Here is a 15141-nt window from a genome sequence, read left to right as displayed (position 1 = left end):
ATACATCCAAGAAGCTCTGGAGCAGCATATCCTGTTCCATCTCAGAACACTTAGAATTTCAGTTTTTCAATCAAAAAATACGTAACTCTACGTGACTCGGGTTACTATGGATTTCTTCCAGCAAAGTGAAATAAATTTATTGCCTTAACCAACCTGATTACCAAACACAACACCAATCGAACATGTCTGGAATGTTGCTGGTGGAAGATTATAACATTTACCCCGTCCCCCATAAACACTAACGGTGCTCTGTAATGCCATACAGATAATCTGGAATGAGATCCCCAAGAGGATAATGATCGTCACGTTGAATCGATGCCTAGATGTGTCCAGAAGTGCATGAGATAATCAAAAATTATTTAAATCAAACCATTTTTAACTGGTATTCTCTTTTCTGTGTTACACCATACATTAGTATTAAGCTTGACACCAACTTATGGCATAAATTCGTGAGTTGGTTGTTTTGAAACGAAATTTTTCGTAAAAACTCAAAATGAGTCACGTGAAATGTTAAGAGGGCCATTTCTATAGTTTCATTGCATACCGCATTATAATTTTCAAAGCATTTTTCCATATAAATTTTAGTTCTATTAGCATCAGATTATGGACCTTCCGCCAACTTTAACTATAAGCTAAGTCCCCTAGAAGCATTAAAATAGAAGCCTTGGTCAGTTTCGTTATTCCCATGGAGATTAGCTTTAGGCTAAAATTACCAATATACACCCACAATTCGACCCTTATTGATGTTCCATTTCGGCTCAATTTGAGTTAAGATATTACTCTAAATAATATTTAAACCATCTCTTATGTAATATCATTATAACTTTTTAAAAAGTTTTCTCAACTTTTCAGTTCGTTCGAACGTCATATCCTCACAATGGTGAAGAAAAAGTATGACTAAGTACCATCAGTCGCAGAGCCTCTCATTGGATCCAATCCAGACGAACCTCCAGTGCTTTAGTAAGGAACCACGAACCCGAAGAAACTAACGCTCAATGCGTGTAAATATGGCTGAATCTCATATCATGGTTCCATCTCCGCATCATCGCAGATAAATATTGTTATTTACAACGAATGAATATACGAGTTGGCAGGTCTATACTTGCTTACTGTGGCCATATTTCTTCTTTCCTGCGATCAAGGAGATGGAAAAATATTGTTTTTTTTACAGATTGTACCGGGACCCTTTCCTTATAGGAGAGTAATACCATTTCATCATCTTCAAGATTGTAACCCTTTATTTCACCCTTACAATTAACAAATATATTTCTTCAAGTAAAATGAACTAACCTGAACTAACCTTTTGTTAACCTACTATCATACATCATTTATTTATTTGTTGTTCAAAAACTCTCATCCTTCATCCATCTATATATTATGTTCGAAAAATCTTATTCCTCATCCGTCTATGATTTTTTTCTACAGGCTTATCGCTTCTTCTCTCCTCCATCTCTTTCTTCCTCATTATCGCTCTCAGCATATCGCCAACCGCTGTCTAAGTCTCCAGCTATGTTTTTCTCTGTCATGCAGGTACCCCCCAGTTTCTCCCGTGCCACCCTTCTCTCCTACACGTGCCCAGCACAGTATAATATTGTGTGACTCGGTGTGTCCCCTTGGTCACAATACAAACACGCGTCATTCCTATGTCTGTTTATACTCTTTAGGTGACTACCGAACACTCCATGGCTGATTATTGATTGTGCCGCGTACCAATCTATTCTCCAAAATTCCCTATTTACCTACTCCCCAACGCGTCTTGTGAGGATCTTGGACAACCCAGGTGTTCGAAACAATTCTGGCATTTCCAAAAAATTGCTGCGTCGCCTCTCTCCAGCACAAATCTGAACTAACCTGAACTAACCTTCTTTTCTAGAGGAGGATGAACACCTTCATAGATACCCGGTCTGGTAGCTTTCCGACCGGGTTAGATGGAATTCGTCCCTAAAGGGGATCCCTAGCTACTAAAAACCTGCTCTCGTCACCCTTGTTCCTCAAGAAACCGCTGTTAGGCATAACGGGGGAGGGGGGGGGGGAAATGGTAAACTAACCTCATCAAATCTGTACTAAATGATGAAATGGGACTGCATCTCATAATCCTATGTAAGAAAAACTATATTACCTATATCACATAAACCTATTTAGATACTTTGTTGGAGTTATATGAGAATTTTATACATTGTGGAAGTTATATTATTGTGGCGAATAAATGTGTATGTACATCGAGTTTGATTTCCATTCATTTGGTTCTTATGATTAACGAGGATGCGGTAAAACAGATACCGAATTAATTACCATCCATTGAATTAAACCGATGGCTATTTAGCTTTGTGCCGATCGCCTGAATTAATTTGAGCCCTGAATTACTCGAAAAATCATAGTTTACCAACCAAGAAGCAATAAAGTGTCAAAGGAAAATTTGTCAAAGAAAAGGTAGAGAAATATTCCTTTCTAATGAAGAAAAAATTACCAATCGAAAGTGCTTACCGCTCTACAATAGCCCTGAATTGCAGTAAAGTGGGTATTCGAATAAAAGAAGCGCGTTTTGTGGGGGCAGAAAGAGGCATAGGTAAGTTTATAATGGGAAACCTCTTTTAGCATCCAGTTTTACACGTAATTGGCAAAGAAAAAAAAACCATTACATCAATTACTACATTTTAATTCAACCTATAGTGTAGAACCTATATAGTTTACGAATTAAATTCGCCTCGTTACTCCATCAATGGTCCCTTTGTGCATGCCAAGAAAGTAAGCCCCATATTTAGCAAAGGTAGCAAAGTTGTACGACTGTTCAGCAAATGCTTGAACCTCGCAACAATGAGGTCCGACTTAAATGTATCGCACAGAAATCCGAGGTGTAATTGGTTTGCTGAACGAGGCCGTTTGGGGTCCCACAGTTTCCGAATAGAATAATGAGGGTGTTATTTTCAATGTGAAATCGTGAATTATCGACTACTCCCCATTAATTAGGTCGATACAACCCAAGTATCGATCAGAGGCCTCCTACATACGAGCCATTGTTTACCTATGATCCGAACCTGATAAATGAAAAATATTTTCGTAAATTAGACATTGTCCTAACTAAACTCGTACATAGTTTCGTTTAGAGTAACCGGACAATGTCCCTGGTATTATTAGTAGAAACGCGCTTATACATCAACAACTATTAATGGTGTTACCCATAACTCATTTAAATCGACTCAGAAAAGCAATAAATTTAATTCGCAAATATGCAAAAGTGTTAACTTTTTATAGACCTTTTATTTGGTTACACGAATGCATGATTGCGTGAGAGGGAGTAAAAATATTTTACTACACTGGTGACAGTGCATGATCCACTTAATTCTCCCTCCAGAGGGAGACAATTGCTTTTTTAGCCTTCGAAGTGCAAAAATCACTTTATATAATAGGCGTTTATATAATACTGTACATTTTATATTATTTTCCTCTGCGCCTGATATTTGACAATCAGTCGCGCGTGCCGTCGGCTTTGTTATGCATGTACAGTATAAAATACTATAATTTCTACAAAATTAATATTCTTAATATACTAAAATTCTTATCAAGCTACAACAGCCAGAAGCTTTTTCCAATTACTCCCATAATACTTAATACAGCTTAAAAAAAGTGTCACCGCAAAACGTGCCACCGGAGAATCGAATCTTCTTTAACGTTACCACTGCTTAAATATTCATGGGACGTGCAAGTTACATTGAAGGCATCTTAGTGAAGAGCTTAGGACAATCACACTCCATTTTGTATACGTACTTATTCGTTAAGTATATATATACTATTACCATCATACAGGGCGTTCCTTAATGATGTGCGTATATTTTAAGGTGAGATTCTACATGAAAAAATAATGACAGTTTGTCATATAAACTACGTTCTAAAAATGCTCCGTTACGAAAATACACGGCTGCAAAGTTTTAGAAAAAAACTGGAACTTAATGAATATTTCCAAAATCGCAACAGACATTTCAATAAATTTTAGTATGTAAAAACAGTTCATAAAGGGACATTTATCGCAATAGAAATATGCGTTTTAATGCAAACATGTTCAAAACTATTTTAATATCACAAATAAAACAATAGAAACTTTAATACATTATGGACGGACATCGTAATGAAATATGAGTTGCAACTTACTTCAATGTTTTTAAAGAAAATAAAGATGCGCCACTGACTTCGTCCAAAATAAAAATAGTTAAAAAAGAAAATTTATTGTTATTATTATTGAAATCTGTTCCTTCAGTGTCATCTTTTGCTAGTGTAGTCTAGTGCTTTACTACAATATATATCTTTTGCAATTGTTTAGTTTTTACAATGTAGTAATTCATATTTCATTACCGTGTCAGTCCATAATGTGTTAAATTTTATATTGTTTTATTTGTCGTATTTAAACTGTTTTGAACAAGTTTGCATTGTAACGCATATTTTTATCGAAATTAATACCCTTTTACCAACTGTGTTTACATACCAAATTGATTGAAATATCTCTAGCGGTTTTGGAAATATTCATTAAGTTCTATTTTTTGTCTAAATCTTTGCTGCCCTGTATTTTCGTAACGTAGCATTCTTGAAACATAGTTTATATGACAACTATCGTTATTTTTTTCATGTAGAATACCACCTTAAAATATCTCCACATCGTTAAGGAACACTCTGTATATTATACGTATAAGATAATGCATGTATATATACATACATTGTTAATATATTGTATGAATAAAATTGTCATGGATGCCACTGTCTTCACAAAGACAAAATGTGTCGGTAAAATTGTTTCAAGTCTAAAATTTCCTAAAAAAAAAAATTTCGTATTGCGTATTTCACTCAAAAAATTTGATCTTCGCAGCAAGACGAACAATTTTATTTATCTTTAAACTTATTTTTGTCTGGCACACCAACAGTTTCTTTCCTGACGGTTTTCCTTCGCTCCCATATGTTGAAAGAAAAGCGCAGCTCTAATTTCAAGATCTCTTTGAATGGCAACTGCAAAAATTCTCCACGTTCTTCCCATAATTTTTAGATTTAAAAAAAAATGCCTACATGTTCCTTTACTGCCAACTTCTTCACCATCCACAGGAACTCGCAAATCGAGGAAATTAGGGCAATTACCACGCCCACTGCCAACACCACAAATACCCCTCCAACATTATCCAGATCTAGTTCGTCCGCAGTTTCATCCGAAGAAGAGTGTTCTGTCTAAGTGGGAAAAAACAAATTGCATATTTCTACGTAAACAACACTCCTCGTATACAAAGATACATCGCATGGAAACTTGATAGTTCGCAAGGGCGTCACTTGATAGCACAGTTGGAGGAAACCTTCATTTCGTATGACAAATTTTTGTTTTGACCCTCGTGTAGTCGCATCATTTCCCAACGTCAGGAAACTATTCAACTTTGGTTTCAACAGTGGTTCGATTAATCAGAGCGACATACTTTCCTGACGTAATTCGTGCCACTTACCGTGCATTGTCCTCCTCCATTCATTTCCGTCCACCATTTGTTCTTTAAACGGTGCAAAATTCCCATTTCCTGCAACTTGAGTATAGCCTCGTTAAACGATTTTCTGTATTGGAAATCTGAAAGGTTTGAGTTCAACACTATGCCTTAAACATGCATTTTCATTTAAATAACTTACTAGAAGCCATTGCAATCCCGTACCCCTTCGAATCGATCTGTCCACCAACCTGAATCAAATCGCAGTTCCTCTCCGATTCATATTCTATGCTGGTACTCTCCATCAAAAACGCATATTTTCTCTTGCTGGTCAAAACCCTCTTGACCCCATCTGCGTTGCTCGATTCAAACACTGTAGGGTCAGCCGACTCCATTTGAACCCACATTTGATGGTACGTGGAGAAATTTGTGTCTTTAAAGAAGGAGCAAGTGGAACCTCCTTGTAACAAAAACCATTTCACACATCATCAGAATCTGCATTTAGAGAAACTTTATTAATTTACCATGTACGCAGCCGTACTTAATCTTGCTTTGACTAGCCAAATCCTCAGCACTTTCAATGGTCAAACCCATGCGGGACATCGTAAGAAAAGCCGCCATGTTCGCCGTGTAGGATGAAGTCATGATCAAGGAGAAAAACCACCAGGAGGCTGTTGCCATTCGCGTTGAAACACCTCTGACAAATTTTAGTTAAATCAAAGTAGCTACAAACACCGCTGTAGTATTTTACTACAAGCGAAGCTTGATTAATCACTCACTTGGGCAGGAGATCACAGCCCTGAGTCATGATGGACCCTAATGTTAGCCAGCAGCAATTTCTGATGTTCCATATGTTTTCCAGTTCCCCGGGATTGGGATCGCAGGGATGCGGATTTTCCCAGTCATGAGGGTTTAATCTATGAGGTTTATTTGGTTTTTGTTCAGGTTTATTTAGGTGATACACTGGACATACCTGGCTACAAGGAATATGATCATTGAAATTACTAAATAAGCGGTAGCCATGTAAAGCCAGACGTCCAAGCTGAGAGGATGGGCGAATGATAGTAGTTCTGGGGGCTCTTTAACGGATTTGGCATATAAAATGCTAATTCCTGATTGGAGGATAATTTTGCATTATATGTTCTCTTGGAAGCTGCTTCTAGTTTACCTAAACTCATAAATGGCATAGTGAAATCTACGGCTATTCTCCTCTCGTATGTTATGGTCAAGTCGCACACGGCCAAATCAGCTTTCTGCAGAGAAAAATTAGTACTTAAGTCAGGCCTTGTTCGACATTTATACCCTGTCAAGCAAATGCCTGATCAATCCATTCCATTCTTTCTTTATAGGGTCGAAGTTTCCATATTTTCCATCAGGCACTAAATCGAATGTATAAAAACAGCTCAGAATTTTGCATATTTCCTGCATCAAGTCCAAAGAATAACCTTCAAACCGGTCATTTCCATAATAAACTTTTCCGTATTCTTGAGTTCTCAGCATCAAATAAGGTGCCCCCAATCTGAAAGAAAAATAATGGAAGTTATTTATTTTTCGCCCCATAGATTCATCATTGCCCCCCACTGCACGACGCTAGCTCGTCCTGCAGGGTATCACACCACAACTGCTTACCGAAACATTACCGGGGGTGTTTGATGGGATTTTAGGGGTAAAGAATTTTGAGAATTATTAGCGAGAAATTACTAGATATAACTGAAGGTAGAATTAAGTATTTTTTAATTATGGAAGATCTTGGCACAACGCAATAAGCTAAATTTATTGTGTGTTTATCCTGGTGTATTTGAAAAACGTACCCTGCTCATAGGCAACACGGCATACTGGACATATTTAGAGATTTGAAATCAATGCGAAATTTTTCATACTGAAATAACTTTCCTCGTACTTGATATGCATAAATATAAATTTTGTATCTTACATTAAATAAAGACGATTTCAGGCTATATGCAACATTGATTGGTTATTTGTAAAGTAAGCCAGGACCGGCCTTAGCAAGCCTTATTAGCCAAATTTTTTATAGCTGCCCTTTTTCTCCCAGAAAAAAGCGCCGAGCAGGAAGGTCCACCGCCCTCGGTCCAAGCTCACCGGCCTCTTGCCCCATGCCGCCTCTGCATTTAACTAAACAAAGAAAGCTGACCCATAGCAATTAAAATACAATCAGGTACAAGAAAAATATCAATTTAGTAGTTGTAAAACTGAAAAAATTGAAGTAATTTTCAGATAATCAAGAGTTCCTTTACTGTACTAGAACATTTTAATAAATGTGTTCAATGAAAGTTTACCCAACAATGCCCATTTTTACTATATTCCATTTACTTTTTATTATATTTCCCTTCTCTGTAACTTTATTTTCGGTCCATTTATTGCCAACCTCCACCAAACAACCCCCAATAAGCGGGTTTCTGGAGCAAACCATGAGCTCCATACAACCTAAACCTAATAATGTGATTTTGGTGAATTTCCAGTACCATCTGAACATACCTGCAGTGTATCTAAACTCAGCAATAGCTGCCTTAACGAAAATTGACCGAGTTCAAACTCTTTACATACTCTTTAATGCCTCTGATGTAAACCAAACCATGAACATCCTGGAAAACATGATAAAATATATGGGTTTAGTGGAAGGGGCGAATATTATTATAGTGGTACCCCAGAGGCCTGGTAACGAAGTTATTAGGTTCTTGGAGAAAAGGCACATATTTAAAACGGTTTTTATTGAATACAATGGAAGTCATCAGATAACTTTTCGGGACTGGTTTTGGGAGTTAAAGGGAAATTCCATGAGGTTTAGTGATTTGGTTCATATACCCAGGAACATTAACATTTGCTACTTAGAAAATGAACCTTATACACGTTTGGAACACGGGCAGGAAGGTAAGGACAAACGAGTGTTCTATACAGGGCGTCTCCTCCACACACGTGCAAGGGAGAGCAAGTTTCCTTGGGCCGAAAACACTATTTTTTCATATCAGTGAACTCTTTGGGACGCACCAGGTTTGTTCTTTACCATCCTAGATATATTGCCTCCCCACATATCAATTTTAAGAACTTTCCTTCTTATTTTCACCCAAGGAATCACTCCTTACGGTTGCGCTTCATTTTTACCAAATACCCTGTACATTAAAAAAAAATCTTTCTAGGCATTGAGTTAATAATTTTGTCCATCGTGGGCAAGCACAACGGCATCAACATAACCTTCATCAAGCGCACCGAGGGAGGTTGCACACTTCCCGAATCCTTGGGCATGTTTAAGCACTTAAAAGACCATACTTGCGATGCTATCCAAGGACTCCCACCGTGTTGGGAGTTTATTACTGACTATGACATTACATCATCAGTTCTTGAGGATGGAACCCTCCTCATTAGTCCCACACCGCATTGCCCTAGAATGGTGGGATTGGCCTTATTAACACCAGATCTGCTCCTTCTTTTGCTCAGTCTTACGTGCGGTTTGACTGGTGTTAGTGCTCTAGCATTGGTTCTTAAGTATGGTAGGTTGAGTGATCTTAAATACTTGAGTAATGAAGTCTTCAAGGAAACGCATAAGATCAATAATAAGGTCATCAAAGTGCTGGTACTTACTCCCTTTTTGTTGTCCTCGATAGTCGCCTCAGGTTACTTGCAATACAAGCTCTACTACAGTTTAGTGAGCGAGTTTTCGTTTTGCGGTATTAAAAATGTAGATGATATAATGAACAGGAACATAAATATTGGTGTGGATGCAACATTTATGTCTACAACCGCAAAGTTCATTTCCATGAACCTCTCAATGATGAACACATTTTTTACTCCGATCACAGACTGGCACCACTTAGACCCACAACGGTGCTACTTACTTTCTAACATAATGTTTTGGTATTTCGCATCTAAATTCTACATGGAAAAGAATGGGCAACCCATGTTTCAAATATTGGAACAGGTCCTCCGCTACATGTCAGGAGTGAATTTCCGAAAGGGGCAGCCTCTATTGAAAGAGATCAATTTGGGACTGTTGAGGATTCACGAAAGCGGACTGTCTCCTTACTTGAAGAATACCATACTAGGTCATTTTCGCGTGTATCAACTTGAGACTTCCAAGCTGACTTCAAATTTTGCTCCAGTAAGGTTGCACGAGGTGTACTGGTTAATTGCAACAATGAACGTGTTGTGGATACTTTGTATTGCTGTGTGGGTGATGGAAGTCTTAATTGGTAGATTGCGAAATAGGATGCAGAGCAGGATATATTCTTATTAAATTTCGTTTCGCTGTTCAGCAAAGAAGCTCCAAATTCTGGAAAGCACATGATCAGGAAGCGGAGTCCATCAGCGCCCTACTACTCAGTTCTAGAAGTTTCGGAATTCAGCTTTCATAGTTATACACCATCAAGAACCTTTCCCAACCCCACGTATTTTTGGCCATGTTAGCACGCCCCAAGGAGCTAACCCACAGCGAGGCGCGACTCCTAAAGGGGGCTTAATATTTATAACAAGCATTTGTCCATAAAGAGGCCATTTAAGAGAAGTGGGTGTTTTTTTTTTACAACTTTTATCTCCCTTTTTGATAAGTTAGACTCAAACAAAGGCAAAAAAGTGCCATCACAAAGATTTTTTCCATCTTGTCAGCGCCGAAAAATGGAACATTTCTGACGTCAAAATCACGCCACAGGAGCACCACTACATAGTTTCCTTGCGACCAAAGAGGGAACCAATCTGAATGGGAACGCTTACTGTAGCATCGACTTCTCTGGCGTTGTCGCCTAAGAAAATCACATCCTAATGATGAACTCGGTCACCCGCACCAGTACGTGTGCGACAAGTCGATGTGACCGACTTATCACGAATGCCCTTAGCGTATTAGGACTTGTGGGCACACGTAGTGGGCATTTGGCGAGCGTATTGCTGCGCTCGATGGGCGCTTTTCGGATGTTCGAATTCCTCATATGAAATTACACACAATCAATCTACTGTCTCTTTCACTAAATCAAAATAATAAATGAATCTTTATAGATGACGCAAACATTAGGGAAACAAATAGTCGTTAAAATGTAATTAAATACCCAGGGTTAATGAAGATTTCATTATCGATTTCACTTTTATAGACTTCTCACTATACCGAACAATTTTGGTTGGCAATTCGAAGTCAAAAAATGTTACTCCATATCCTGATTCTTTCTATCACTGCTGTTCAGATTGTTGCAAATTTTCAACGCGATTTATTGCTGCCTAGTCGACCAGGTAAGAATTTGAAAATGGGGGAATATTTACGAGAAATTCCTCATAAAATCCTGCCTCGACCGAATTACATTATACTCCTGGATTGTACCATAGAAACTGACCTTCCGGTCATGAATTTTGACACTAATAAATCACTCTCTGAATTACGGAAAATAAGCAGAATTCCATCTTTGTATGTCATAATCAGCACCTCTGGCGTCAAAGAGTTGGAAATTGTACTAAAAAAAATTCAAGTATATCCAGGTTTTCTGGAAATAGCCAATATCGTCATAACATTGCCTCATACGCCTGGTGAGGATCTCTCAAAACTGCTCATGGACAATATGATTTTTAAAGTGATTTTCATCAGCAGTACTACAGGAAAAATGCTGGATTTATCAAGAAATCGAATTGCAAATATCACAGAAAGCTTCAATCCAAATTTGATTCCCAGGACTCTTCGCATATGCTATTTCGAAAGCATGCCATATACTATATTGGGCACTCATCAGAAAGGTGAGATCTTCCAAAAATCCCCATTGTACGTAACATCACATTAGCAATTTTAGGTTTGGAAATAATAATCTTGGATCTAGCTGCACGATCGGCAAATATCAACATAACCTTCTTCAATTCCAAGCTGGGAAGCTGCAGTTCTGGAGAATCTTTGGGGAACTACCAATATCTCTTGAATCGCACGTGCGATGGCTCCCTCGGAGCCACCCCTTGCCTTATGAATACCACAGACTTTGACCTATCCACAACTTACATGGATGATGGAATTGCCCTGGTGGCACCAAGACTCAAATGTCCCAGAAACATCGCTTCGATACTTCTAAGCAAATGGCTAATGTCGTTTTTGGTTCTGTGCTCCTCCCTTGTATGGTTAGTAGAGCTGGTGCATATCGTTTTAAGAAGCCGTGAATCGATTGTATCGAGAACTAAAGCAGTACTCTTTTTAGTAGTAATGCCATTAAACTTAGGAATGATCGTGGTCCTAGGTTACTGGCAAGGGCAGCTATACAACAACCTTGTCCGCGTCGGACACAGCTGCAGCGTGAATAATATAAACGATATCCGGGAAAAGGGTTTACCTATAGGAATAGAGCCGGATATCTTTAATATTATTTTAACCACGATCTTCCAAGACATGAATGAGGCCTCTATAAGGAAATATATAAGTGTCGATTCAGATATCATGCGACTGGACCCTAAAAAGTGCCACATTCTTAAAATAGGCTTGTTCAGGTATTTAATGCCTAAAATCTACATGAAACGAGGTCAAATGCCTGTATTTCGATTAGTGGAGGTATTCAAAAGAGTTATGTTCGGGACATACCTTCGAAAAGGTTATCCCCTTTTGAGGGAGTTGAATAAGGGCTTAGGGAGACTGCAGCGAAGCGGATTGGTTTACTATATAAGAGACAGAATATTTAGGAATGTCGATTTGAAAGATATTATGAGCCAGTCCAAGTTTTCCATGCAGTTTTTACCTGTGACCTTCGCAGAAATTTATTGGGTTCTGATGTGGCTGGCCGCCTTGTGGATGGCCAGTATTCTGGTTTTTACTTGGGAGGTTCTGACTAGCGCAAAACGCAAATAAACCCTCACCTGGACACAACTCTGAAGTTCTTTTGCCGAATCTCCTCTTCCATCTCCTTCTCCCTCTCCTCAGACGTTAGCTTGTACTCAATCACCTTCGGCTTGTCAGATTTCCAGGTTCCAGTGATTCTAAAGCTCCTTGGCTCGATTTTAGTCATTTCTACAATCTGTAAATTGAAGCTCCTCCTCTGCCCATTTTGGTCGAAAAGCACCGGCCCGCTTAGGTGACCCCCCAGCACTGGCCTGCTCTGTCTAGGAGGCTGTAAAATATACTCTCTTATGTCGTGCAAATTCCCTTTACAAAATAAATACTTTTATGATGAAATTTCGGATCAAATCTCCGTGCTCTGTAGTTACAGACTCATCATCGCAATCCAGCTGCTTCACTACGGGTTCTTCGTTGCGGGCCATGTCCCTATATGCCGTGATGAAGACATTTAAGGCGTCGTACATTAAAGCAGTGCTGGTCTACAAAAACTCAATTATGACATACTTCTGTTCACTTTAAGAATGAAATACCTTAATGTTTCTGAGATTTGTACGCCAAAGCTTCCCCACGTACAACGCACTTTCAGTTTCTGGATCAATCAGGCGAATTGTGGATATGTTCGAAGAAATATCCTTGAATTCGGCCCAATTCAAGGCGTGTGCATCCTGATGAATCGGTAAGCTTACATTTGTATTACGGTCTCAAAGCAATTATATACGAACCAAATCTGTTAATACATAGCTGTGATAATCTTCCAAGAGTTTCACTTCACTCGCTTGCTTTAAAATCTCCAGTATGCGATCGGCCTTACAATCCAAAATAAAACGATAGTCTCCAGAAGCTTTGATTTGCTTGAGCACTGACCTAAAACATATTAATCTCATGCCTTTATTCGTTCCATAAATATCCAAGGTGCAACATACCGTTATGGAGGTATTTCAGGAGACGATAGTACTCTGCGAAATAATTGAAAAATACTTATAGCTCCATGGTCGACATTGCACCATTCAACATTTTAACAACCGTAGGTTATTGCCTACTAAACCCCTGACCTGAATAGTTTTGGACTTTCTTTAGGGATTGTTTTCATTTAGATTTATTTTTCTTTGAAAAAATTTGATTAAATGTTACGAATTGCTTCAGATAGTTAATAACTGGATGGGATAATTACAGTTTAATAACTTCTTTTACATTCTTAATTTGCATCAATTGATATTTTTGCAAATTCTACGAAAACGGTGAGAAATACAAAAATACTGCAAAAGATCAAAAAGCTGAAGAAGACAAGAAGGATTCAAGAAGGGTATTCCAAAAAAAATTCAAAGCATAAATCAGCACATAACCAAAAAAGCGCGACAACCTGTATATGGTTACCAACGATTTTTACATTTTTTTGCGGAGGGCCTTAAAAAAAGTAGATGTACGTGACTTAAAAAATTTAACTCATGGCATACATGAGGACAACTCAAAATTAGAGAAAAAATATTTAAACTTAACCAATTTATGTATCGAAAATGATTCGTTTTTGTCTATGGATCTATTAGCATTTTTTTATTATTTTACAGAATACTATAATTACTTGAAATACGTCCATGATTACATGTTATACCCTGTATATAACCCTCGTTTTAACCTATAATCAGGACCATCTCCCAACTTTCTGAAAGCAAGGGTTAAATCTCCAGGTCTCCTTTGTTTGAGGCTTTCCCTAAGTCTCAGCAAGCTATCCTCATTTTCGTATATTACAGTATAACTTTTCCAATCATTGTCTCGGACTAAAGTCGCTATCGCCTGGGATAAGGTATCGGAGTTTGGATGCAAACTGAAAACTGTACCGAAACTGGTCTGCTGTTTGGGATTCCAGAATGTCTGGAAATGCGGGATTCGTAACGCGGTCGACACGGACTGGACAATCTCGTTTATTTCCGGCGATTCTGGGCCAAATATTGCGGCCACCCCTTTCGAAGCCATTTCGCATACTATAAACAGAACTTTGTATTAAGATTGATAATTCTCCTACTTGCTAAAAAAAACACCTTTTTGACCAGCCACAAAAGCATTTTCCTCGAAACTATTTTCCTTACCAAGGGAAAATTCCCGCTGAATAAGGCGATACTTTGTTTTCGTTTTTATCACGTTCGAGACATATTTGATTGCTCTTTCCGTGGCCTCGGCGTGTTCGTCGGAGTCCAGAAAAATTGCTTAAAAGAAGCGTGTATTTCCAACTTTAACTTTGCATCTGGACGAAATGGCGGCGAATATTTATTCAACTTACCAACATCAATATTGATTTTTTCTTTAGCACCTTCAACATAATAACATTTGAAAACTAAAAGACATAACTGAAATAACACCGAATTACGCATTCTGCCTTAACTCTCAGGAATAAATAACATAGTCCCAAAAGCCTTTTCCGTCGCAACTACTTGCCTTATTAAAATGAAACGTGAGGTAAATTTAGGTCAGAAATGATGTTTAGAAAAGAGAAATTCTGGCTTCTGAACTGGAAAGCTTGGCGTAAATTGTGTGCGGAGCTGCATGTTTATAAATGCTATTTATATAACTTTAAACTAAACACGGGGCTAAAATTAGATTTGTGTTTTGTGAAAGAGACTTAAGGAGATGTCATCATTTGTATGAAGCTGTAGATGTAAGAAAAAATATTAAATATATAACAAATAATTATAACCAATTGCGATGGATTGGTTCGAACTTAAATAACGGCAAAAGTTGTTTTGTTTATCCATCTGTATTCATTATTGCTTCAAGACAATGAAGAAAATCGTAAGAAAATGGAAACCATAATGCAAAAAAATAATAAGTATTCGATTATTAACTGAAGAATTACACTATTTTTCTCACTGTAGTGTCAAGCAATGTTACAATATTTTGTTATTT

The 15141-nt window shown here is 38.0% G+C and overlaps 3 protein-coding genes across 10 annotated transcripts in view; 2 read left to right on the top strand and 1 right to left on the bottom strand.

The window, feature by feature from the left end:
• Nucleotides 1-2223, top strand: part of LOC136344180 (calcitonin gene-related peptide type 1 receptor-like) — a 107554-nt gene extending 105331 nt beyond the window's left edge. For all 8 annotated transcript variants that reach the window (XM_066291387.1, XM_066291392.1, XM_066291394.1 and 5 more), the window contains one exon: nucleotides 853-2223. Coding sequence is in view for 3 of the 8 variants with exons in the window: in XM_066291392.1 (XP_066147489.1) it covers nucleotides 853-897 (45 nt within the window). In the remaining 5 variants the exon portion in view is untranslated. The remainder of the gene's footprint in view (nucleotides 1-852) is intronic.
• Nucleotides 2224-2640: 417 nt separating this feature from the next.
• On the bottom strand, nucleotides 2641-14768 carry LOC136344178 (glutamate receptor ionotropic, kainate 2-like). Its single transcript, XM_066291383.1, has 16 exons — nucleotides 14519-14768; nucleotides 14280-14444; nucleotides 13877-14222; nucleotides 12966-13107; nucleotides 12774-12908; nucleotides 12567-12722; nucleotides 12264-12514; nucleotides 6747-6963; nucleotides 6613-6697; nucleotides 6418-6556; nucleotides 6224-6361; nucleotides 5969-6141; nucleotides 5647-5904; nucleotides 5472-5587; nucleotides 5050-5205; nucleotides 2641-4992 (listed from the first exon to the last, which is right to left on the bottom strand). The coding sequence occupies exons 1-16, from the start codon at nucleotides 14607-14609 to the stop codon at nucleotides 4870-4872; spliced, it is 2691 nt and encodes an 896-aa protein (XP_066147480.1). The 5' UTR covers nucleotides 14610-14768; the 3' UTR covers nucleotides 2641-4869.
• Nucleotides 10688-12255, top strand: LOC136344184 (uncharacterized). Its single transcript, XM_066291396.1, has 2 exons — nucleotides 10688-11168; nucleotides 11222-12255. Exons 1-2 carry the CDS (start codon nucleotides 10688-10690, stop codon nucleotides 12253-12255), a joined length of 1515 nt encoding a protein of 504 aa, XP_066147493.1.
• Nucleotides 14769-15141: the final 373 nt, after the last annotated feature.

Source organism: Euwallacea fornicatus, chromosome 16, assembly GCF_040115645.1.
Source record: "Euwallacea fornicatus isolate EFF26 chromosome 16, ASM4011564v1, whole genome shotgun sequence".
Classification (NCBI taxonomy): Eukaryota; Metazoa; Arthropoda; class Insecta; order Coleoptera; family Curculionidae; genus Euwallacea; species Euwallacea fornicatus.
This window is presented reverse-complemented; position numbering and strand designations above follow the sequence as displayed.